The 23,677-nt window shown below is 43.1% G+C and overlaps 1 protein-coding gene across 2 annotated transcripts in view; it reads left to right on the top strand.

The window, feature by feature from the left end:
* Positions 1–23,677, top strand: part of EDIL3 (EGF like repeats and discoidin domains 3) — a 437,051-nt gene that overhangs the window by 110,438 nt on the left and 302,936 nt on the right. Inside the window, exon 2 of one of the 2 annotated variants that reach the window (XM_005288154.5) lies at positions 8,126–8,254. The exons of the other annotated variant lie outside the window; for it this stretch is intronic. Within the exon in view, the coding sequence (XP_005288211.1) occupies positions 8,126–8,254 (129 nt within the window). The remainder of the gene's footprint in view (positions 1–8,125; positions 8,255–23,677) is intronic. 2 annotated transcript variants of the gene reach the window in all.

Genomic DNA, 23,677 nt, shown 5'->3' with positions numbered 1-23,677 from the left:
GGAAGGTCCGGTGGTGAGGACAAAGAAGGTGTTGGGAGGAGGCCATGGGAAAGTAGCCCAGGGAGTTGTAGGTGTCGTGCAACTGTACCAGGAGGCACTCTAAACAGCTGCAGACCACAGGGCCCTGGGCTGGAACCCGGAATAGAGGGCGGGCCCGGGTTCCCCCCATACCTCCCAACTCCTGATCAAACACAGGAGGAATTGACCTGGACTATAGCTTCTACCAGAGGGGAAGGTCTCTGGACTGTTTCCTGACCCACAGGGTGAATCTGTGAAGCGAGCAAATCTGCCAATAAGCGCAGGACCCAAGGTAGAGGAGGAACTTTGTCACATACATACATACATAGAGAGAGAGAAAATCAGAGAATCATAATAATTAGTATTTGGGTAATACCTGGGCTATTGTTTCTTTAAGGGCCTGGGACCAGGATACTAGACAGTGGACAAGATTGAACCTCTCCCGGCCAACCAGGACAAGTTCTGGGAAAGAGGTCATCATATCTGTCTCTTCTCTTGTAATGGGGGGTGACACTAGCAGGAAAAGGACTGTTTGCTTGCTGACCTCTCCTAGAACCAGGGGAATGGACTGAAATGGGTTGTCCTGGCTTCTGTGGCGTTTTGAGGACTGTGCCGGAATTGCATTTTATCACTTTAAGAGTGGGTGTGGGGTTTCTGGTCCTGCTTACAGGCAAAGAAGATCCCTAGTGAAGCATCTGGGAGCAGCAGTCAGCCTGGAAACAGCCATCTTTAAGCAAGGTGGGGTGAGTTATGCCTTACTGCATTAGGGAGCAGGCTGTTTTCTCTCTGGTTACTTCTAAGAAATAAAGTAGTGTTATGTTAAAATCTTCCAACACGGGTATTTGTTTTTATCCAACTTCTCTGTGTATAAGCTGTGAACAGAACAGCCTCCAGTGGTGGAGGGGAATTGGAAGACTGCACTCCATCAGACATATCTATGAGAAAAGAAAATTTTGTTATGAAGGTGGTGTTTTGAGTTATGTTTGTTTGAAAACCTTTGCTGCCAGTCTGGCTGGAACCAAGTGAGGAAAATATAAGTGAAGCTGGCTACAGAACAAATATATTTAGTATGGTTACATAACTTGCACCACTTCGTGCTCTTGTAAAGAAATGATAGAAAATTTGCAAGCAGACCTTTGCCTTCAAGAAAGCTCAGTCTCCAAAAAGCAAGGTTGTTTAATGAACTCTGGCAACTTTGTACCTGTGTGTTTCTTCTTTCAAGCAAATGTTTTGCCATTAACAACTTCTCAGATCTTTGCATGGAATCCTAAAATCTTGATAGATAAGTTCCTAAAGTCTTTGTGATTATGTCTTGAGTTAGAACAGAGTAAGAACATCCAGAGTTGACCTCTTGTGATTATTACAATAGCACTGCTATAGCACGTACATTACCCCTATTGTGGCACTTCTGTATTTAAAGATGATGGTTGAATCAGAATATGTCAGAGGGCATGAAGGGGTTAAAAGGCACCTGAGATCATTTCTTTGGAAATGAGCATAGCACACTTTTTTTTATTTTTAAGAGGCATTTCTGGTTGCAAGTTACAACAAGCATAAAAGATTAAGTGTCATTTGTATTTTGTAAACAGCAAACCAATTTTTTATGCTGTGTTTATTAAAAAGAATGTATTGGAAGTCATTGTGGTTGCACAAATAGATAGGTAATGTCACATCTTCATCTAAATGCACAGTACTAGGAGAATTTGCCTTATGATTATAGTTCTTTCTCTCCACTTCTCATCCTGACTGCAGAATTATATCCTAAAACTGTAGGACTGTATTAAAAGTTAAATAATATGCAAACCAGACAGTACTTATATGGTAACAAATCCCATCATCAGTTATGTCAGAACAAACTGTAAACCCGAGTAAGCCTCTCTTATTGAGAACAGAGCCTTTTAAATTAAAATCTATGTATCAAAATGTATAACAAATTAGATTTCAATATTTCAACATAAATGACCTCTGAAGTGGCATAAATGTAAATTGAGGCATATTGTTGATTCAAAAGTGACATTTATTTTATTCTGCACAATTTCACAGGCAGTAAGTCATACGGGGCTAACATTTTAAGCAAGATTCACTAATTTGAGTATGCAAATTTGCATGAACTTTATTTCTAGTCTTAAGTAGAGTTATTGCTCACTTGTGTCTGAGTTTGCTCATTTCCCTGACTACATTGTGTAGGATGTCATGCCAAATTCCAATTTTAATCATTGCAGTTCAAAGTTGCTATAATACATTTTCCCTCTTTGGTCCTCTGCTGTTTTGTATGAGTTAGTCAGTATAGCAAGGCTTTTGATGGGACTCTGTTTTGGTTTGTGTCATTAGTTCTTGCATTGCTGCAGCCGCCCCACAGATTCATACTAATAACTGAGACTGGGTTTATAGCCCACCACTTACAAATTTACAGCAACAATAAAACATGACAGATTTATCCAAATTAGCCTGCTAGAGCCTAAGCAAAGTGTCACTAAAACAATAATGAATAACAGAGTCAAAGGTATGTGACTGTGTAATTGCACCAGGGAACAAATAACTAAGGGCTAAGTTTTACCCATAAAGATACATTAGAACCAGATGTCTAGCAACCAGGGCCCAAAGGAGGAATGTTGGCTGATTCTCTAAAATTCTTTGAGAGCTCCCAGGCAGTGCTCACTGGCATTCCAGCGCCACTACTCTTGAAGAGTCATAGTTATAGTCATGGAGTTTAAGGCCAGAAGGGACCACCAGATCTTCTGATCTGACCTCCTGCACGTCATAGGCCACTAAATCCCACCAGTTACCCCAGCACTGAGTCAAATAACCTAGTCAAATTAAACTAAAAAATTACAGCTCTCAGGCAGAAAACGGGGGGGACCTGGGTACCAATGCCCAAGGCCACTGCAATGGCAGGGAACTGATTTGATATCTATCCAGATGATCCTAGCAAGCAACTATTAAGAGTGTTCAGCACACTCCCCTCTGAGTGTACTGCCCCTGTTCCACTGGACATTTGCAGTTCACAGATTCACTGCACCCAAAGGAACAGTCGGCCCAGCTTACCAGTTTCTCTTTAGCTCACAGCTCTGCTTAACCCACAGAATTTAGTTATATTTATAGTGAAAACTAGCAAAAGTTTATCTTACAAAGAGTAGAGATTTTAGAGAAAGCAAGTAGAAGGATTGGAAACAAAATGGTTACATATAAAATAAAAACACAACACATGTTCTAGAACCTAGACTTACTTAACTAGTCACTATCATGTCTTATAGAGGAAAAGCTCAACCAAAATCCTTCCTACGTATTACAGCCAGGCTTGGCTGTGGTCTTCTGTACATGAGAAAAGTCACGTTGTTCTCTTGCCTCCTCAGTGGAAAGATGCAGGGAGGGGTAGCTCTGTCCCCCAGATATATTCCAATAATCAGTATTCTTTATTCATAAAGAGAATCCCCTCCTGCTGTCTTATTTATTCCTGTAAATTTACTCTCTACATTTTCACAATCTTCTGATTAGCATTTTGTCTCAATGTGCAAATAGACACATACATTGTAATGCAGACAATACACAACACCACAGGTGAAAGTAAGCTGGTACGCCCCAGTACGGCATACCGGCAAGAGCCAGTTTGCCCTACCAGGGTGGCCCGGCTTCCCCAGGGGGCAATTTAAAGGGCTTGGGGTTCCCAGCAGGGGCTGGAGCCCCAGGCCCTTTAAATTGCCACCAGAGCCCCGGGCTGCTGCTGTTACTCCGGGGGGGACGGGGACGGACACTTACCTTACAGGGTGGGCTGGGGCTGGCTTTGACTCCCTCAGCCATGCCCCTTTTGCCCTAGGCCCCGCCCCTTCCGGGGGCCAGAGCTGGCCCCAGCATACCGGTAAGTCACTGGACTTACTTTCACCTCTGCACAATACCCATCTAAAGAGATAAATGTCTATTACCCTCTTCCTGGAAGGAACAGGTCTGAAACAGGTCAGCTGTTTACCTACCTTAACTCCCAGGCTTTGAGAACATAATTTCATGTATAGCTACATAAGTCTTTAAATATTATATGTAGGTACATTTTGAAATGATTATGATAACCATACGGTAGAGACATCACATGCCATCCTTTGGATAATTATACACTATGAACAGACTGTGTAAGATGTCAAGTAATGGCTAAAAATGGAAAATCTAGGCATGCATCCTGCTCCCATTGAAGTCCATGTCAAAGCTCCCTTTGACTTAATGGGAGCAGAATTCGGCCCTAAGTGCTTGCTCCCTTTAATCCCATGAAGACTTTCTGGTTTGTTGGCTTGTGTTGTTAAAGATCAGAACAGCACAAAAAAACAGGAAATATCTTATCTAAATCCAAAGGTCCCTTTTAATGTTACTGTGAACTTCCACACTGTTTGTTCAATCAGTGTTTCTCCTCCAAATTAATTAATAGCATTGTAGGGAATACACTTCTCAAAGCATCCTCTTCCCATGGTGGTATTAATTGGGCCCATACCACCCTATATTCGCTGCAGAAATGCCTAAATGAGCCCCATGTGGTCAAGATCTAGCATTCTTTGCTCACCAAATAAACAGACAACCCTCAGGAGGAATTTAAAACAGATGCTTTAAAAAATGGAAGGGCATATCATCATCTCTCTCTTTGAGCCAATTACCTCTCTCCTCGATGTACAATTGGCAGGATATAGAGTTACCAGGGAGCAGACATACACATGTCAAATCTAAGAATGGCCTATTCCATGAGACCAATTTAAACTTGGCATACTCAAAAGTCAACTTGGGTTTTTGCATTAGAAATACAGAATTCAATAAAGGAAAGCTTTTAAACTACTAAAAAGGGAAATTTTTATATGTGATTATTCTTTTAATTTGGAATTCTCCAACTAGATACTGATCTTAAGGCTAATTTATGTCAAAAATTATTTTTAAAAAGTATTTGAATTTTCCCCCATCAATACCACAACCATGCATATGTGATTAATAATGTATAACAGAATCCACATTGGTTAGTACTCACTACTACTACTTGTGTCCTTGTCACAAACTAGATGTTTTTCCAGAACCATGCACAAGTGATGGCTCTTTCTGTTGCTGCAACAAGGTTCTCTTTCATACAGGCCTCCCCAACGAGTCAGCAAACAAGCAGGTGCTCCATGGTCTGCACTTCACTTGCATATATTTGTGTCATTAGAGTAGCCCCATTTGATAATGTTAGTCTTTCATCTCCGAGTTTGCCTGTGTAGGCAGTTCAGACATTGACTCGTCTGTAATGGCCCCTCTGGGAACATCTTCCTGGGCTTCAAGATCTATTTCAGTGCATATGACTGCGCCTAATCTTTCATTCCACTGATACAGACAAGTAAGTTTCCCTTGGTACTCTTTGAACAAATATTAGATGCAAAAACAACATCTCTTTAATTAAAAAAGCAAGCAGCCAACCAACCCAAAAAACAAAACAAACAGAAAACTCAAATTATAAATTGTAGAATGCCCCTCTATTTAATATTTAAAAACAATTAAAAGAATCCCCGGAGAGATTTGTTTTATTTTAGTTGAGATTAGCAAAATATTATACAAATACTTGTTGGTAGTTTTGAAGTATATTATTAACCACACTAAAATATGAATTGTAAAATTCTCCATTGATCACCTGTCTGAGAACAATGGTGTAATTATGTGTGTGTGTAATGTTGTGTGTATAACAACTGAGCATTCCTTTCAGATTTGTGAATTCACATGCAAGAGTAACAAGTTTTGATTGGCATATAGAATTCCATAGCATGGAATAGAAACTAAAAATGTTTGAAGTGCAAATTAGCACTATTACAACATGACCCATTCAAACATAAAATACAAGAAAATTCAGTTCTGGAGTTCTGAAACTAAACTAAGTGAACTGTGCTTCTGTGGTTTATAAGGCCAGACATTAACATAAAATCAAAATACATTTTTATTCTCATGGACCTATTTTGCATGGTGGGGAAGAGCATAAGAAATCAGCAACTCAATATGCAGTTTACTATCTGAGCAACAAATTGACATCACGGGACTCTGGGTCAGACCCGAGAGGTCAGAGGGAGTATTTCCATAACAATGGGCCCTGGACTATGCCAGTAGCTGATACCATTTTTTCCTGGAATCTAGAGATACCTGTCCCTGGTGACATGGGGTTATATATGATGGAGATCAAGTGCACAATCCAAAGTCCATTAATATCAATGGTAAGACTCTCATTGACTTCCATGGGCTCTGTAGCAGGCTCCAAGTATACAGTATAAATCTGAAGTGTCTTAAAGTGATAGAACATTGCACAGTGACACTGCCAAGTTATAAATCCATGGCGCACATACTTTTACTTGCCTATGATACTAACATAGCTTTCAATTGTTAAAATTGAACAAACTTTTATAGTCCAGTCCACACAGCTCTGGACACATTCTCTCGTCTCATCTCCACTACGTGGAACTAACTCCCTCAGATGCTATGAACAAAGCAGTCTGATGCAAAGTGAGGTCAGAAGAAAAAGGCACAGACTCTTCAGCCAGGAGACCCAGTTGAGGGTATGTCTTCACTGCAATGTTAACGCAAGTAATTTGTATCTGGGTTAGCCTAGTCTGGGCATAAATCCATACACGAGTTACGATAGCCTCACCAGCGCTGTGCCCATCCATGTGTGTCTTCCCTAGGTTGTATCTTTAGGGTGCCTCCTTGGGATGACGGGGGGCACCTCTCTCATTTCAGACATCCCTCCCTATATGTAGATGTCACTGGAGCACCGGTTTGAAGTGTGGGGTGTGGCCTTCCATCTGCAAGTCTTAGGACAGTGGATCTCCCTTCTGGCCATAACAACAGTCCAAAACAAAAAAGGCAACAAAATAATCCTGCAGCTCACAAAACAGTCCAAGCTTACCCCACAATTCTCTGGAAGGCAAAAACTAAACAGTCTCTGTGACGGGGAGCTAGGTTCCTAATCCTCCGTGTGTCCAAGAGGACCAGGTTGAGCACGCTGGGCACTAGAAAAAGACAGACAAAATATAAACAGTCCCTTTACCTTTCCAAAGGGTCCAGGCAGTATAGTCCTTCCTCAGCTTTCCTGGTGAGCATGTCCTGGCGCTGTGTGGCTAAGGAGCTCTAGCTCTGCTTCCCTCTGAGTGCCACTGTGCACTGGGTTTTGATCCTTCCTTTAAAGGAGTCGCCCCTCTCAAGGTTTGACTGGCCTCACAGGTGCACTGGATTGGGGCTCATTGTGCCCAGATGAACACTTTAACCCCTCCCTGATGAGAGTGGAAACCCATCCCACCACAGTGTCACTAAGCATATCCCATGGTTCTTTGTAACGCGGTCAAATTAACCACATTACAACTCTTTCCCAGTGAATTTTGGGACAACTTGTTTGTCCTTTGGGGAATAAAGGGGGAATTGTGGGAAGGCAATGGAGGACTATCAGAACTTGAGTAGTTTAGCCTACATTCTCACTGCAAAGTGGGCAGGTTGCCAGCTCGTGGGAAAACCTTGACCTTGTTTTAGCCTATATCCCCAGATAAGCCAGCTAGCCAGGATTGAAAACGCCACTAAACTTCATGGGATAGTTGTGTGTGGGGAGTGGAGCCAGGTAAATGCAACACCCAAGAAAGAGCTTGAGTTAATTTTGCAGCGATGATGTACACTCAGTGGCTACAAAGGGAAAGTGGGAATGGGCAGGGTCTTTTCAACCACATAAATTACTTTCACTTTTGTTGATTATTATCAGATTTTTGTTTTCAGTGATTCAAGGTTTGTGTTGAAACTGCAAGGTAATGTCTGACTGTATCAAGACAGTTTCTTATGAAGTGTTTTTTGTTTTGTTTTGTTTTGTTTTTTTAATGAAAACCTATTTGTCTTTATTGTTGGTAAAAGCTTCTATGTACAAAATGAAAATCTTGGGACAAATGTGAGTCTCTTTAAATAAATGTAAAATTGAGCCTGTGGTAGAATTGTAGGTCTGAAGGTGTCTGGTTTTCAAAGGAATTTGGAGCCATTGTGCTGGTCTATTCTTGGTTGTCAGTAATCTATCTGTACTAAAGTTATCACCTAAGGGGTTATGGGGAGCCTGTATGAAAGACTGAGAATCTTTTTCTTTAATTCACAGGAGATGTGTGTGATTCCAACCCCTGTGAAAACGGTGGCATCTGTTTATCTGGGTTGGCTGATGACTTCTTTTCATGTGAATGTCCCAGTGGCTTCACAGACCCCAACTGTTCTAGTGTTGTGGAGGTTGGTAAGTGCAAACATAAAAGATGGCAATAACTGTCTACGTAACCCATTAGTCTATGATTATCCAAATAGTGGTGTGTCCTTTGCATTTTGTGTCATTGCCTTGTTCTTTATTGGTGCCTTATCCTTGTATCTAATGTTTGTGGTATCTGAATTCATATTTTCTTTGATTGTTTTTGTTCCCTAATTATCTCTACTGAGTAGTTTTTCTTTTCAGATATAATTTAAAGTTCAGTGTTTTATTTTAGAGACATTGTCAGTTTGCCAGAAATTTTACCTAGCTTGTAAAGGTCACCACAATCCGATTCATTCAAATACCCTGCTGCTAATTTCAGTGATTTTATTTATTTTAATGAGGGCTGCAAAGCTCAATTGCTTGATAAGCCAATGTGGCCTGATTCTGAATTTGCGCTTTTGTAAATCAAGAGTGACTACAACTGAGTAATGTGGATATAAAATCCGCATCTGAGAAATCAGAATAAGGCCTATTTAGCATTTGTTTGCATTTCACAGTAACAGACCAGTTGGTTTGGGTATAATAATTAACTATGATACAAGAACAAATTAGAAGTGTGTAGTGGTGTGATGATTTGCAATACATGGATGCATCTGAGTGACTGAAAATACAACTGATGGGTCTAATGAACCAGTCTTCAGTGTCCTATCAGAAGATTGTTTGTGGTGAAGGGGGACACAGGAAGATGGTAGAGTTGGGTAGAGACACATAGTTACAAATTCCATTATCTCAGACTGAATTGGAAAAGTTTTGAACCTGGGCTGGTGGAGGTCGAGTTTATAACTTACTCTGAAACACAAATAGAAAGGAACTGACTATCCTATATAATCATCAGATGCAACCAATTACTTAGTGTACCTTTCTTCTGCCTTTAACAGTGATATATGACATGCAAATAGATGAATGAAAGAGAATTAAAGAACAAAAAAGGAGTGGAACTGATATCTATGAAATAGAGAGCTCAGTACACAAATGTATGTATATGTGTCATCAGTGTTGGATTAGAGAGGTAGGAGATTCTAAGGAAGGATAGAAGAGGTGATTATCAGGAGTGTTGACTTAGAGTGGAGATGAGGATGGTCTTTTCTCCCCTCATATCATAGGACCAGAAGTCCTGCTGCTGTTTTTTTAGGCTGTGACTCTATGGTGGTCCCAGTTCTCTTGATGTTTGTTCTTTCACATGATTTGCCTTCCTACTGATGACTGATTTATGTTTGATTATAGTGTGGCATTATGAGGGTGTTACACATCACACATGTATCACATAACACTGTAACGTGCTACATTCAAACACAGCGGCTGGGCCTGCACCTCACTGCCACCCAAATCCCAACCTCCTATTTCTCTTGGACCCACTCTTCGTTAGTAGTGAGGACCTGCACATGGTTCTGTGGCTTTACATTCTATTTGGCCCTGGGCCCCTTGGCAGACAGGACTTGGGCTGCAGATCAGTGGATCTATGTTTAAGATTCCACTTCCTGGTGGAGCTTCCCAGGAAATTTCTCTGCTGCCTGGTTTGAGCCTGAATGTCTTATGTATTTATTAGATATATTAGGTAACTGTTGAAGTCAGTTTAATGTTATTTAGTTTCTAGCTATTCTTCAGGAGTAATGTTCTAGAGTCTTTTAATACCTCCTTTACCTATATTTCCTTAACAAGCTTATGAGACTAATTATTCTACTGCTGAATATTAATGTTCTAATATCATCCAATTTTAGGGTTGTTCATCAACATATTGAGATTGCAGATTTTATGGCACTAAAGAAAACACCTGTAACCTATTTTGTTCCATTTTGCTTGTTGATGCGGTGACATTTACTATTGCCTTGAAAAGATATAGCAGTCCTCTCTCCACACAGCATCTCCTGCCAGGCACTAATACTGCTGCATCCAGAGTGGGCCCCTGGCCATGCTTTCCTGTGTTGTGTGCTTTCCTGTGGCTATGAAATGTCATCAGATATGATAGTTGGCTGTCCCCTAGTACTCGAGGAGTACAAGTAATAGCCTTTTTCTGGCTCTGTGCACAGGTGAACAAGGGGTAGAAAGAGGCTCCCGGAGCACTTACCCTCCCCTTTCCTCACTAATAGATCTGTGCTGGCCTGGGCAGAATTTAGCTCATTTAGCAATAGCTTATGCAACCCTAGAATAACCGTGGCATAGGTTTTTAGCAGTAAATTTACAGACTTATTGTGTAGGAAATTGTGTTGTACGGAACTGGGAAGAAGCCAATTGTGAGTGAATCTGAGATGAAAGCATATTGTAATAATGTGAAGTATAACTTACAATTATTCTTTTTACTGAGAACTTTAAACAGTTCTATAAGGTCCACATTTAGTAGGTAAAATAAAGTACAAACAAGTAAAGCATTTGGGAAGATGGAATAATCACATTGCAAATGCAGAAATAATGCTAAGTTTTTAATTTGAAATCCAGAGATAGTGATTGGTAGAAAACCTTTTTTAATTCAAGTAATTATTAACTTTTATTATTTATACACTAGCTAGACTACAATACATTAGTGCAGTTGACATTTAATATTTTTTTTTGTCCTGTACAATTATACTGCGTGCATGAAGGCAGTAAGGCAAATTGTTATTTTGTTGTTCATATGTTATAATGAAGTTGGCTGAGTTGTGTTGGGATTTCCCTTCTTTTCCACTCTGCTTACCCAGAACACCTTGTTCAGTTCTGGGAGAACACTTCATCCAGTTTGCTGGGATCCGAAAAACCCTCAGACAACAGCTCGTCACTTTGGTTACTTTATTAGGCATGTAACAGCTGTGTCTCCTTGCTAGCCAGGCACAGACGCAGGGGGTTTAGGTACAGGGTGATACCCAGGGCCGGCTCCAGGTTTTTTGCCGCCCCAAGCAAAAAAATAAAAAATAAAATAAGCCAGAGTTGAAGCAAAAAAAAAAAAAAAAAAAAAAAAACTAAAACAAAAAACCAGGGTGCCACCCTTTGAAAAGAGCTGCCCCAAAGGGCTGGAGTGCCGCCCCTTGAGAAGTGCCGCCCCAGGCACATGCTTGGAACACTGGTGCCTAGAGCCGGCCCTGGTGATACCACAATTCTAATTCATGTCTCACATTACACAGTTTATATACATCTTTCCTGGCTACTAACATCTATACTTCTTGCACGTAAATACTTCTTTGCAGATTGCATATGGTAAACTTATCAGTTCAGGTTGTTTCTGCAAATTTTGTGTACTATAAACATACCCACTATAGTTAGTTGTTTTAGCAGTTACTTTTTCAGGCTCGTTTTGTTTTAACTTGGGCCTGCTTATGTCTGCTCAGTCAGCCCACGTTCTACACCTTTTTGTTGTCTCTTATGCTAGCATTTGTTTCAGTCGCATCGTATTTCTCTTTGTGCTTGCTTTTTCGATTGTATTATGCAGCAACATAGTCCTATGACCAAAATAGTTGTTTTTATTTGAACTCTCATTAAGACTAAGTACACAGCATGGTGTGCAAGCTCCCTTCTACTGGTATGGCCCATCTGGATGTTTCCATAGCCTGTACAGTACTGTCCCCAATTTGTTGTTGCTCGGCTATCAGTTAGTTAATGTGCACCAGTAGCTCTGCTTCTCATTATTACTTTATCTTAATGGACAAGGGAGGTATGGGCACAAAAATATTAGTCACTAATGATTCCCATTCAGTGTTGTTCAAAACTGCCACCTCCCTGTTCTCCTCAATCCCTATATTTAGCCATAGGGCCTGGGTCCCAGTCTGAGTCAGAGAGGTGAGATTTAGGCAAAACCTATCCAGGTCTTCACTAACCACACTTGGGTCTTCTGCACTCTTTTTTTGCAATGGCAAAATCTGCTCTGCAAGTCCTATATCCAGGATTCTGACAAAACTACTGTAGCCATATGGCCTTGTATAGGGTTAATTATATTCTCCCACAGTATCATTGGTCTCCCCATTAAGCCTCATAAGGGGAAAACCCCACGGATCTTCATTCTCTAGCTCTAATGCATACTAATCCCAATTACTACCTGTTATGTTTACTCCTTTCATGAAGTTAGTTTTAATGGTTCAATTCATTCTTTCCACTTGCACCGCTGCTTTGGGATGATAAGCCATGCGGAATTTCTGATCAATGCCTACCACTGTGCTGGTGTCCCTAGCCTCTGTTTGCTAGAAGCTGGGAATGGGTGACAGGGGATAGATCACTTGATGATTACCTATTTTGTTCATTCCCTCTGGGGCACCTGGCATTGGATAGGATACTGGGCTAAGTGGACCTTTGGTCTGATCCAGTATGGCCATTCTTATGTTCATACTTTATTAACCACTGATCCAACAAATCTTCTACCATTATCTGAATCAATTGCCTAAGGAAACTCTCACCAACTGAATAAATTATACAACAGGTGTTTAGCTGTTGTCAATGGAAACCTATTTTTAGTTGGAAATGCCTCCCCCCCCCCAATGTGAGAAAGAGTCACTACAACTAGTACATATTTGTCCCCTTGATGGGTTAGGGGTACTTCTCCAATCTAATCAGTTTGGATCTTTTAGTTTCCAGGATCCCCTGAGAGCCTGTTCAATGAGTGCCCCTCTGCATTTTCTCTTTGCTGGATCATATCTAGCACAAAGAAGATAGGAATTAAGATGCCCATTCGAATCCTATTCCTGAGCCACCATCCTGTTTTTGCCAGTCTTTCCTGGGTAGCTTCATATTTAGGGTGACCACCCATAGTTGATCCATGTACTCATCCTAAGAGATCCTTCCTCATATCCCTTTGTACTACCCATACTAAACCATCTTCTGACTTTACAGACACGAGTCCCTTCTTTATTAATAACTCCTGGCAATCCACCTTTATTCCCAGGTTTTGAACTTGCTTTCATAGTGGACCTAACTCTGAGGATGCTCTGCAGTTGCTCTGGCTTAGCTTGTAATGATTGCTGCTGGCCCCAGGTGACAGCTGCCAGTGGAATGGCTTCTAAACCAGTGTCCAACAGACAGGGTGATCTGGTTACCACTGTGTCTTTGGCTGCTAAATCTGCTTCCTCATTTCTTTTATGAATAGCCGTTTCTTTCTGTGTGCTCAGATTTTTACCATATCTGTTCTTTTTCAAAATGTTTAGTCATATTATCCAGCATTTGTCATAGAATCATAGAAGATTAGGGTTGGAAGAGACCTCATGAGGTCATCTAGTCCTATCCGCTGCTCAAAGCAGGACCAACACCAACTAAATCATCCCAGCCAGGGCTTTGTCAAGCCGGGCCTTAAAAATCTCTAAGGATGGAGAGTCCACCACCTCCCTAGGTAACCCATTCCAGTGCTTCACCATCCTCCGAGTGAAATAGTGTTTCCTAATATCCAACCTACACCTCCCCCACTGCAACTTGAGACCATTACTTCTTGTTCTGTCATCTGCCACCACTGAAAACAGCCGAGCTCCATCCTCTTTGGAACCCCCCTTCAGGTAGTTGAAGGCTATCAAATCCCCCCTCACTCTTCTCTTCTGCAAACTAAATAACTCCAGTTCCCTCAGCCTCTCCTCGTAAGTCATGTGCCCCAGCCCCCTAATCATTTTCGTTGCCCTCCGCTGGACTCTCTCCAATTTGTCCAAATCCCTTCTATAGTGGAGGGACCAAAACTGGACGCAATACTCCAGGTGTGACCTCACCAGTGCCGAATATAGGGGAATAATCACTTCCCTCGATCTGCTGGCAATGCTCCTACTAATTCAGCCCAATATGTCATTGGCCTTCTTGGCAACAAGGGCTCACTGCTGACTTATATCCAACTTCTCTTCCACTGTAATCCCAGGTCCTTTCCTGCAGAACTGCTGCTTAGCCAGTCTGTCCCCAGCCTGTAGCGGTGCATGGAATTCTTTCTTCCTAAGTGCAGGACTCTGCACTTGTCCTTGTTGAACCTCATCAGATTTCTTTGGCCCAATCCTCCAATTTGTCTAGCTCACTCTGGACCCTATCCCTCTTCTCCAGCATTTCTACCTCTCCTCCCAGCTTAGTGTCATCTGTGAACTTGCTGAGGGTGCAGTCCATCCCATCATCCATGTAGCAATGAACTTCATTTCTCCTTCATCCATAGCACAATACATGTTCTGAGCCCACCAAGCCAGCATCAACACAGCTCCCCTGAACACCCGATCCAACTCCAAGACTACGGTAAGCTTAGAGCAGCATCCTTTTTTTCCCCCATCAGTACTCTAACAACAGCTGCTAGTTCTGCATACTGAGCTGACTTATTCCCAGTTATACAGCAAAGTATTTACAGTCACTTTGTCTCTCAGCTTCACTGCTACCTATCCTCCTTTCCTTTGTCCCTTTACAAAATGGCTACTGCCATCTGTATACCAAGTCTCCTCCTCTCTAATCTTGTTAACATTTAGTTCTTTAAAGATTAGCTGTCAAGTGCTAGCTGAGCTAACTTCTCATTCATGGGGCATTCCTTCTGTGCAGATCCCTGCCACCCATTCCTTTGGTTCTTTTAGCTATGCTGCCTTCACATTTTCTTCCTGCCAGAATCCAACGCTAACTTTGTCCAGCTGATACTCCCCCGCCGCCCCCAGCAGTACCTTGAGGGAGGTGTGGTAACTAGCAATGAACAGCTTCTGTCCTCCGACCGAGATTTGTTTTTAATGATTGTCCAGTACACAGTCAACACAATTTTCTCTCATCAAATGTATTGAGGTTCCACACTTTGCAATAGTCAGGAAGCAAATACTACTGAGTGATCCTGATTTCCATATTTCTGTGTGAACCTCCACCCCTGTGCCAACCGGAGTTACTGCAGGATACATAAAGAACGGTTTACTTCATTTGGAGCTTCCAACACTGGAGCACTCCCCAAAAGCTGATTCAGCTTTACCATACTTCAGTGTGTTCTTCCTGCCAATCCCAGTGGGGGGGGCCCTCACGAACTAATACAAAGGACTAGCAGCTTCCACGTGAAATTGTGAGAATCCCCTACCAAAACTGGTGATCCCCCAAAATAGCTGTAATGCTCGCTTATCAGGAGGGATTAGTAATTTAGAAATTAATTTATCTCTATGATGATCAATACTGCATCCTTCCTCACCTGTTGTTGCCCTCAAGAATGTAACCTTTCTGTGAACTGAATGTGCTTTTCTGCTGTTAATCTTTAACCTTACCTGCTGCAAGCCCTGGAATGACTCAGACAGATCCTGACAGTGTTCCTTCTCAGTGGGGGACTGCACCAATACATCATTCTGAATGAGTCACAGGCTCAGAAAGGTCCTTAGGTCTTGGTTTCATCTGTCCATGAAAAATACTGGCGAGTCTTTGTACCCCAGATGTAACATGGTCCACACATACTGCACTCCTCCCCACATGAACGCTGTTCTATACTGATACTCTGGGAACAGGGGCAACATCCAGAAGCCATTACTAATTGCCAGTATTGAAAACCGCTTCATTTTAGGAGAGATTTTGCAATCATTTCAGGATAACCTGATACTATAGGAGCCATAGATTTTTTGTCATTTACACTTCTATTGTTAATTTTGACCCACCTGCTGGCTTTTCCACTGACCATGCGGGAAAATTACACACCAAGGATATTAGCTTTGTCACTCCTCATTCCATCAACACGTCTACTGCCTTATGTATTGGCCCTATAGATTTCTAAAGATTCATTGGATTGCTCAGCATGCACCTTATATAATTCTTTTGTTTCTCTTTCAGTTAACAGTTCTCCTTCTACACTTTACTTAAAGCGTCGCTCTCTAGTTTCCTTACACAGGGTTCCTAATCCCAAAATTAATCCCTGTAACGACATGTTTGTTTCTGTTTGTTTTTTGTCTCTTTGCCCTGGGGGTCAATCTAAGATACACAACTTCAGCTACGCGAATAGCGTAACTGAAGTCGGCATATCTTAGTCCGACTTACCTGGCCACGAGGACAGCGGCGAGTCGACCGCTACCACTCCCCCATCGACTCCGCTTCCGCTTCTCGCGAGCTGGAGTTCCGGAGTCGACGGGGAGCGTATTCGGGGATCGATTTATCCGCATCTAGACAAGACATGAGAAATCGATCCCCGATAGATAGATCTGTACCCGCCGATCCGACAGGTAGTGAAAACCTGCCCTATGTTTCTTCACTTTTTATCCAAACCTACCGGAGTTTCTTTTCTACTTGGACCAGTTTCCCCCTAAAACCTCCCTGGGGAATCCAAAGGGCCTTCCCTTGGACTTAACCCATTTCTCTAATGCAGTAGAAATCTCAATTTAAACCCATCTAATAATGCCATTGCTTAAATGTTAGGTTGTGAGTATCACCAGTAAATCTCCGTATAACAAAACCTATGTTACCTGTTCCAGACAAGTGGATCTGGGTCACCTAATCCAGACATGGTTCCTAGTCACAGCACCAGTGATGCTGAGATTTCCTCCAATGCCTTTTCTGCTTATTCAGAACACCTTATCCAATTTTGGGACAACACTTCGTCCAGGTCTCTGGGATAAAAAAAAAATTCAGTTCAACTCCAGCTCGTCACTCAGGTTACTTTATTAGGCAAGTAACAGCTCTTCGCTCATGCTGGACAGGTCAAGATGCAAGGAGGTTCGGTACAGAGTGATATCACAATTCCAGTTCATGTCACACAGTTTATATACATCTTTCCTAGCTACTAACATATATACTTCTTGCATGTAAAGACCAATTGCTTTGAAGATTGCATAAGGCAAATTTATCGGTTCAGGTTGTTTCTGCCTACCTTGTTTATTATAAACATGCCGACAATTGTTAGTTTCTGCCTCCCTTATTTTCTATAAACATATTCACAGTAGTTAGTTGTTTCAGCAATTATTTGTTCAGGCTTGTCTTGTTTTAACTTGGTCATGTCTATGTCAGGTTAGGCTGAAGTTTCTGAATAAACTGTCTAGAGAATTTTGTAGTCATTTCAGTAACTCGTGGGTAATTTTCTCAGAAGCCACATATTCTTAAGTCTTCATGGGAGAGATCATCTGCTTCAATACATAGCTGAGGGACCAATTAAGATATTAATTTATTTGGAATTGGGGCTTTGGGATGGGGAGCAGAAGAAACCTATTTATGAAGTATTTGAACCTGCAACCTTCACTTGCAATGACGAGAATAAGGTGTAAATAAGCCATAAATTTTTGACAGTGAGGGTAATTAACCACTGAAACAATTTACTGTGAGTCGTGGTTGATTATTTATCACTGACCATTTCTAAATCAAGATTGGATTTTTTTCTAAAAGATCTGCTCTAGGAATTACTTTTGAGAAGTTCTATGGCCTGCATTATACATAGGGCCCTACCAAATTCACAGTCATGGAAAAACGCGTCATGGACCATGACATCTGTGCTTTTCTGTGCTTTTACCCTATACTATACAGATTTCACAGGGGAGACCAATGTTTCTCAAATTGGTGGTCCTGACCCAAAAGGGAATTCCACAGGGGTTGTAAGGTTATTTTAGGGATGTCATGGTATTGCCACCCTTACTTCTGTGCTACCTTCAGAGCTGGGTGACCGGAGAGTGGCGGCTGTTGGCCAGGCGCCCATCTCTGAAGGCAGCACCTTGCCAGCAGCAGCACAGAAGTAACGGCAGCAATACCATACCATGCCACTCTTACTTCTGCGCTGCTGCCTTCAGAGCTGGGCGGCCAGAGAGCGGCAGCTGCTGACTGAAGGCCTAACTCTGCAGGCAGCAGCGCAGGAGTAAAGGTGGCAATACGATACCATGCCATCTTTACTTCTCCACTACTGCTGGTGGCGGCTCTGCCCTCAGAGCTGGGCTCCCAGCCAGCAGTCTCTAATCTCCAGCTGCCCAGCTCTGAAGACAGCACCACCGCCTGCAGCAGCGCAGAAGTAAGGGTAGCAGTACTGCAAACCCCCCCCCACAATTTCTTTTTGGGTCAGGACCCCTACAATTACAATACCGTGAAATTTGAGATTTAAATAGCTAAAATCATGAAATTTATGATTTTTAAAATCCTATGACTGTGAAATTGACCAAAATGGACTGTGAATTTGGTAGGGCCCTAGTTATATGGGAGATCAAATGAGATGATCACAATGGTCCCCCTCTGGCCTTGGAATCTATGAACTTACTAATGCAAATCATTCAGTAGGGCAACTCGTATGTTCCAGCCAACATGAATAAGGGATGCAGACTTGGACTCCACTGGAGCAAAATGACCACATCCTGAGTGCTTCAAATTTTGAAAATAATAATAATAATGATAGCAATCATGTAGATTTCCCCCCCCCCTTCCCTTTTCTTTTTAACAAGCTCTATGCATCCCAGGTGTCATAGACATTTTGAGGAGTGAGAAAGTTGTGTATTATTCTAGGAATAAATGGGGGGAAAGGAACAACACTGTAACTGAGCAGGTGATGAATGTTATACGTAGCTACGTATAAGACTGAAAACAAATGAAAGGTTAAAAAAACTTGTGAAAGAGTTCAGTGTGCAGTAGGATGGTCAGAAGATGTTCCATAAATGAGGTGTTGTCCAGATTGAGTCACTTGGAAAAGGTATGATTTAAACTATTCAATTTTGATTTTATAATCTTGTATTCAGTAGCTGTTTGTATGGGATGAGGAGCATGCTAACATAAGCAAAGAATTATAAAGAGCTAGGAGTGGGATGGTGGAAGAGCAACAGGTATATCAGAGTATAGCTGGGAACATTCTCCAAAGCCGCATTCTAATAGGCTGTAGAGCTCTTGATGATGATATATTTACCTGTGCATCAGCTCTCAACAGTGCAGAGATAGGATCTATCTTGTTACTGAAAAAAATATTTTAAAATCCCCGACACCCATATTAAATCAGTGGGAGAAGTTGTTAATGGCATGACAAAGATAATGTAAGCTTGAGGGCAGAGGGTAGAAAATCATCTGGGGGGTAGGGGAAGAAGGATGGAGGTGTTGGAAGTAAAACAAATGAGTTTTCAAATGCAATTCTGTTCTGATAAGTGATTTCATTAAAAAAAAAATCAACCTGGAATTTAATGCTTACCATATTTCAGAGATTTCCATGTCCATTTACACCCACACACCCACCCACACACACACACACACACACACACACACAATCCTGTATTTTTGCCAACTGTCATTCTGCAAACTGAACCTAGGACCTAGGAGTCAGTCTGGGTTCTTTCCTTCTCATGAATCATCAGCAAACTAAATTAAACCCTCAGTGACACCAGTGCAGTCCTGTTGCCTTTGGTGGCTTTGCATATAGATTCCAGTGCTTGCTTTCATGCTCTCTCTTTCTTTAGCAGTTGCATTGATGACTGCACTCACAGGAGTAAAGAACAGTGATGTGAGTCAGAAAATGTCTGTCAAAATAAAATTCTGACAAAGAAAAAATTCACATTTATTGTTTCGTTTTCTGACCAATACTATTAGAAATTTGTCAATGAAATAAGCAGAAATGACTGAATAAACACAAGAATACATTTGAAGATCCACAAGATTTTGTTTTACAATTTTACATCATTTCAGAGCAGAACCAAATTTTAAACTGCTCCCACTACTCTATGCCATTGAGCTAATCAGGTTTCCCTTTCACAGTGGCAATAAAATCACTGAGACAAATTGTTCTGTGGGACTTCAGTGTCCACATGAAAAATTCCTTTGGGCTATCATATGGTCCCATAGCCAGACATTCTGGGTATGTTTACTCTTTGAGGTGCAGGTGTAATTCCCAGCTCTCACTTACTTTCGTCAAGCTAGCATGCTAAAAATGGAAAGTAGCCACGGAAGCGTAAGCAGCAGGATGGGCTATGTGCCACAAGTGCTTGCTTACTAGTGATATTAGGTACATACTCAGAGCAGCTAGTCCCTTCCATCACTTGTGCTGCCATGGCTACCATCTATTTTTAGCATGCTAGCTCAATGAGGGCTAATGTGAGTGTATCTCCTTGAGCTGGGAATCACAGCCCCAGGTCAAAGTGGTAGACATACCCTCTGTTAGGTGGTTATTAGTCCTTCTGATGTAGCTGTCCACACTGTGGTTCTTGATTTTTGAGGGGTTTGTACTGGAGAGGAAAGGGATGAGGTGTCTGTTACACCTTGCATGAAAATAGTTTCAATGGAGTTTCACTGGTGTAAATCTGGAGGAACACAGTGGTGTATTGGGCCCATGATCATCTGGATGTATATAGAATTGTCTGCCTTCGTGATAGCAGAATCAGTTCTTGAAGGGACAAGAGCTGAATCTTCTCTGCTTGAGTTTCAGCTTCTGACACCTTGTTGTCTGGCAGATGTGTGGGCTGTGGCTTGTGAGTTGGATCCACGTCCTTCCTGGATGGTACAGAGAGATGTCATCTTTGCTCAAGAAACCATCTCTTGATGCTGACAAACCCTCCAATCGTTCTCAGATCTCCAATTACCATTTTTGGGTAAAATCATTGAGAAGGTTGCTGCAAAACTGTTCCAGCAGTGTGTCAACCAATGAAGATGTCTATCTAGATTCTTTGGGCTGTATCAGCTGCCTTCAATACCACTGATCATGAGGTGAATGAAGTTTCTCTTGAGTGTGTCCATTTTTCATTGAGAGAGATTCCTCAGCAGGGACCATTGCTAATCCCCCTGGGAGGAGGTAGTGCCACATGGTTATACTAGAATATAGAATATCAGGGTTGGAAGGGACCTCAGGAGGTCATCTAGTCCAACCCCCCCTGCTCAAAGCAGGACCAATCCCCAGACAGATTTTTGCCCCAGAACCCTAAATGGTCCCCCTCAAGGATTGAACTCAAAACCCTGGGTTTAGCAGGCCAATGCTCAAACCACTGAGCTATCCCACCCCCCCCATATCACTGCTATTCAGTGTGTGGTGGGGAAGGGCCTATTAGTAGACTTAGGGTATGTCTGTTAGTGGTACCTTACACTTGAGTGGGGAAGGAGGCCACTCCGCCTCACTACTGGCAGGCCGCAAGTAACAGTCTTATAGGGGAAAGCTCTGGCCCCATGGGCAGGGCAAAGCACAACAGTCTTTAGCCCACAGCCTCCTGGCTGGGGCAGACAGTAATTAGCAGTCTATAATTAGAAGTCTATAAGGGAACTCTGGCCATCTGGGCAGGGCTTTAACCTGCAGCTACCTGTCTGGGCAAATAGCCATAAATAGTCTATCAAGGAGCCCTGGCCCTCAAGCAGGGCAGGGCACCAAACAGTTTAGGGTTCTGGTCTGCAGTCAGGGCAGAGAAATAAAGATTCTAGGGGCACAGGCCCTCAGCAGGGAAGATCATACAATGATCAGGCATCCTGGTGTGCAGACTAATAAATCCACAGGCTCGGTTCATAGCGAAGGAACTTGGTCAGGTTTATTGTCAATGAAGCACGGTCCTAATGCCCTCAGTCAATGGTTACAGGTACACTAACACATGTATTCCTGTTGCAATGGACTAGCTTAGTTAGTGGCAGGACTTTCTACTATCCCCTAGGCCAGACAAAGATACTCCCTCCGAGATACATCTTTATACACCAATACAAACAAGTTACGTATCACCCTTGACGTATCAGGGTGCCACGCTCTGACCTATTAGAGCGCCACACATTGCCTTGTACCTGTACGTTCGATCAAAACATCTCTATTTATCATGCTGTCTTCCTGACCTTATCCTTAAAGATGGGTCAGTGTGTTCCTGTTTATCTTTGAGGAATGTGTTTATCGGGGTGTTCTGGTACCACCTTTCTGGACTGTGTTTGCGTGTATATTCTTATGCCTAGCACTACTTAGGAATGTGTGTTTCTGCAATATCAGCCTTATTCTTGCCAGATTCTGTGAGCAGGGTCTGTCTCTTGCTCACAACTTAACTTGTTAGTATAAAGCAAAGTTTTGACCATGACTTTAGCACAAGCCTCATACCAGGCCTTATGTTTCAGTCCCTCTTCTTACTACACCTGGCTCTGGTGGATGGCCAACAAACACAGGCCTCTTGGCCTCGAGTGGGGAGTCTGCCACCCCAGGGTTGGGGTCTCAGGGGTAGGGGGACCCAGGCCCACCCCACTCCACTGTTTCCCAGCCCAGGGCCTTAACAGTGGTGCAGTGTTCCACCACTGGGTCAGCGGGGAATCCAGCCACAACATGCTGACTCACCCTCAGGCAGCAAAACTGGTCTGGTCCCCCTGGTCTACTTTTTACCACAGTCTGGGTGTAGGGCCCCATGGTCCATAAATCCTCTGTCTCCTCAGGGTACGTGGCCACTGGCAGCTCAGCCAGCTCCTCAGCATCTTTGTCTGCCTCACCTGACGGCAAGGCATTGGTCCACTCCAGGGCTGGGATGGGCTCTTGAAGAGGTGTTTGCTCCCTAGAAGAAATGTTCTCTCTCCTGTGGCTCAGCAGCAACTGAGTACTGGAGCTCTCCTTTTCTATTTCCTGTCCCTCCCTGGTACTTCCGGTGAGGGGCGCAGGGAGTGTGACTTTTGCATGTGTAGACTTGGTGACTTTTTGCATGTGTAGACATACCTGAGTTACCTTTGATCCAGCTAGCTCAAACAACATTAGCAGTGAAGCTGCAGCAACACTGGTTGTACAGGCTTGGCTGGGACCCTGCTTATATATTCAAGTGGTTATCTGGTGCTGCCATGGCTCCACTGCTATTATATAGAATCTATTTAGACTTGAGTAAAGTTCTAGATGTTGTTAAAGCATTTCACAAATTGCTCTATAATTGCCAACTTCTTAGACTAGCCAATCTGTGTATGGCATGAAGATATCAAACTGAACAGGTTAAATCAGAGGTGGGCAAAATACAGCCCATGGGCGGGATCCGGCTCATCTAACATTTCTGCCTGGCCTGCCAGGTTCTTTGGCTGCCCCCTCGCGATCTCCAGGCTGCTAAAAGTCCCACGGCGCAGCGGGATCCTCAAGCAGGCTGACTGCCTGTCATGGCCCCAGGCCATTCCCAGAAGTGGCCGGCAGCTGCTGGCATGTCTCTGCATGCCCCTGGCGGGGGAGGGGAGGTGACTCCATGCGCTGCCCTCGCCCCCAGCACCATCCTCATAGCTCCCATTAGCCGGAAACCAGCCAATGGGAGCTGCAGGGGCAATTCTTGCAGGCGCAGGCAGCGCACAGAGACCAGCTGCCCCCCTCCCCCCCAAGGGGTGCACAGAGATGTGCCAGCAGCAGCCGCTTCCGGGAGTGGCATAGGGCCACGGCATGGAGGCAGCCTGCCTGAGCCTTGCTGCACCGCCAGCCAGGAGCCGCCTGTGGTAAACATCTCCCTGCCAGAGCCTGCACCTCTCACCCCCTCCTGCACCCCAACCCCCTGCCCCAGGTCAAAACCCCGTCCTGCACCGAACCCCCTCCCAGAGCCCTCACCCTCTCCTGCACCCCAACACTCTGCATCAGCCTGGAATCCCTCCTGCACCAAATTCCTTCCCAGACCCCGCTCCCCCTCCATTAATATAATAGAAATGTGTGGCCTG

Source organism: Chrysemys picta, chromosome 6 (genome assembly GCF_011386835.1).
Source record: "Chrysemys picta bellii isolate R12L10 chromosome 6, ASM1138683v2, whole genome shotgun sequence".
Lineage (NCBI taxonomy): Eukaryota > Metazoa > Chordata > Testudines > Emydidae > Chrysemys > Chrysemys picta.
This window is presented reverse-complemented; position numbering and strand designations above follow the sequence as displayed.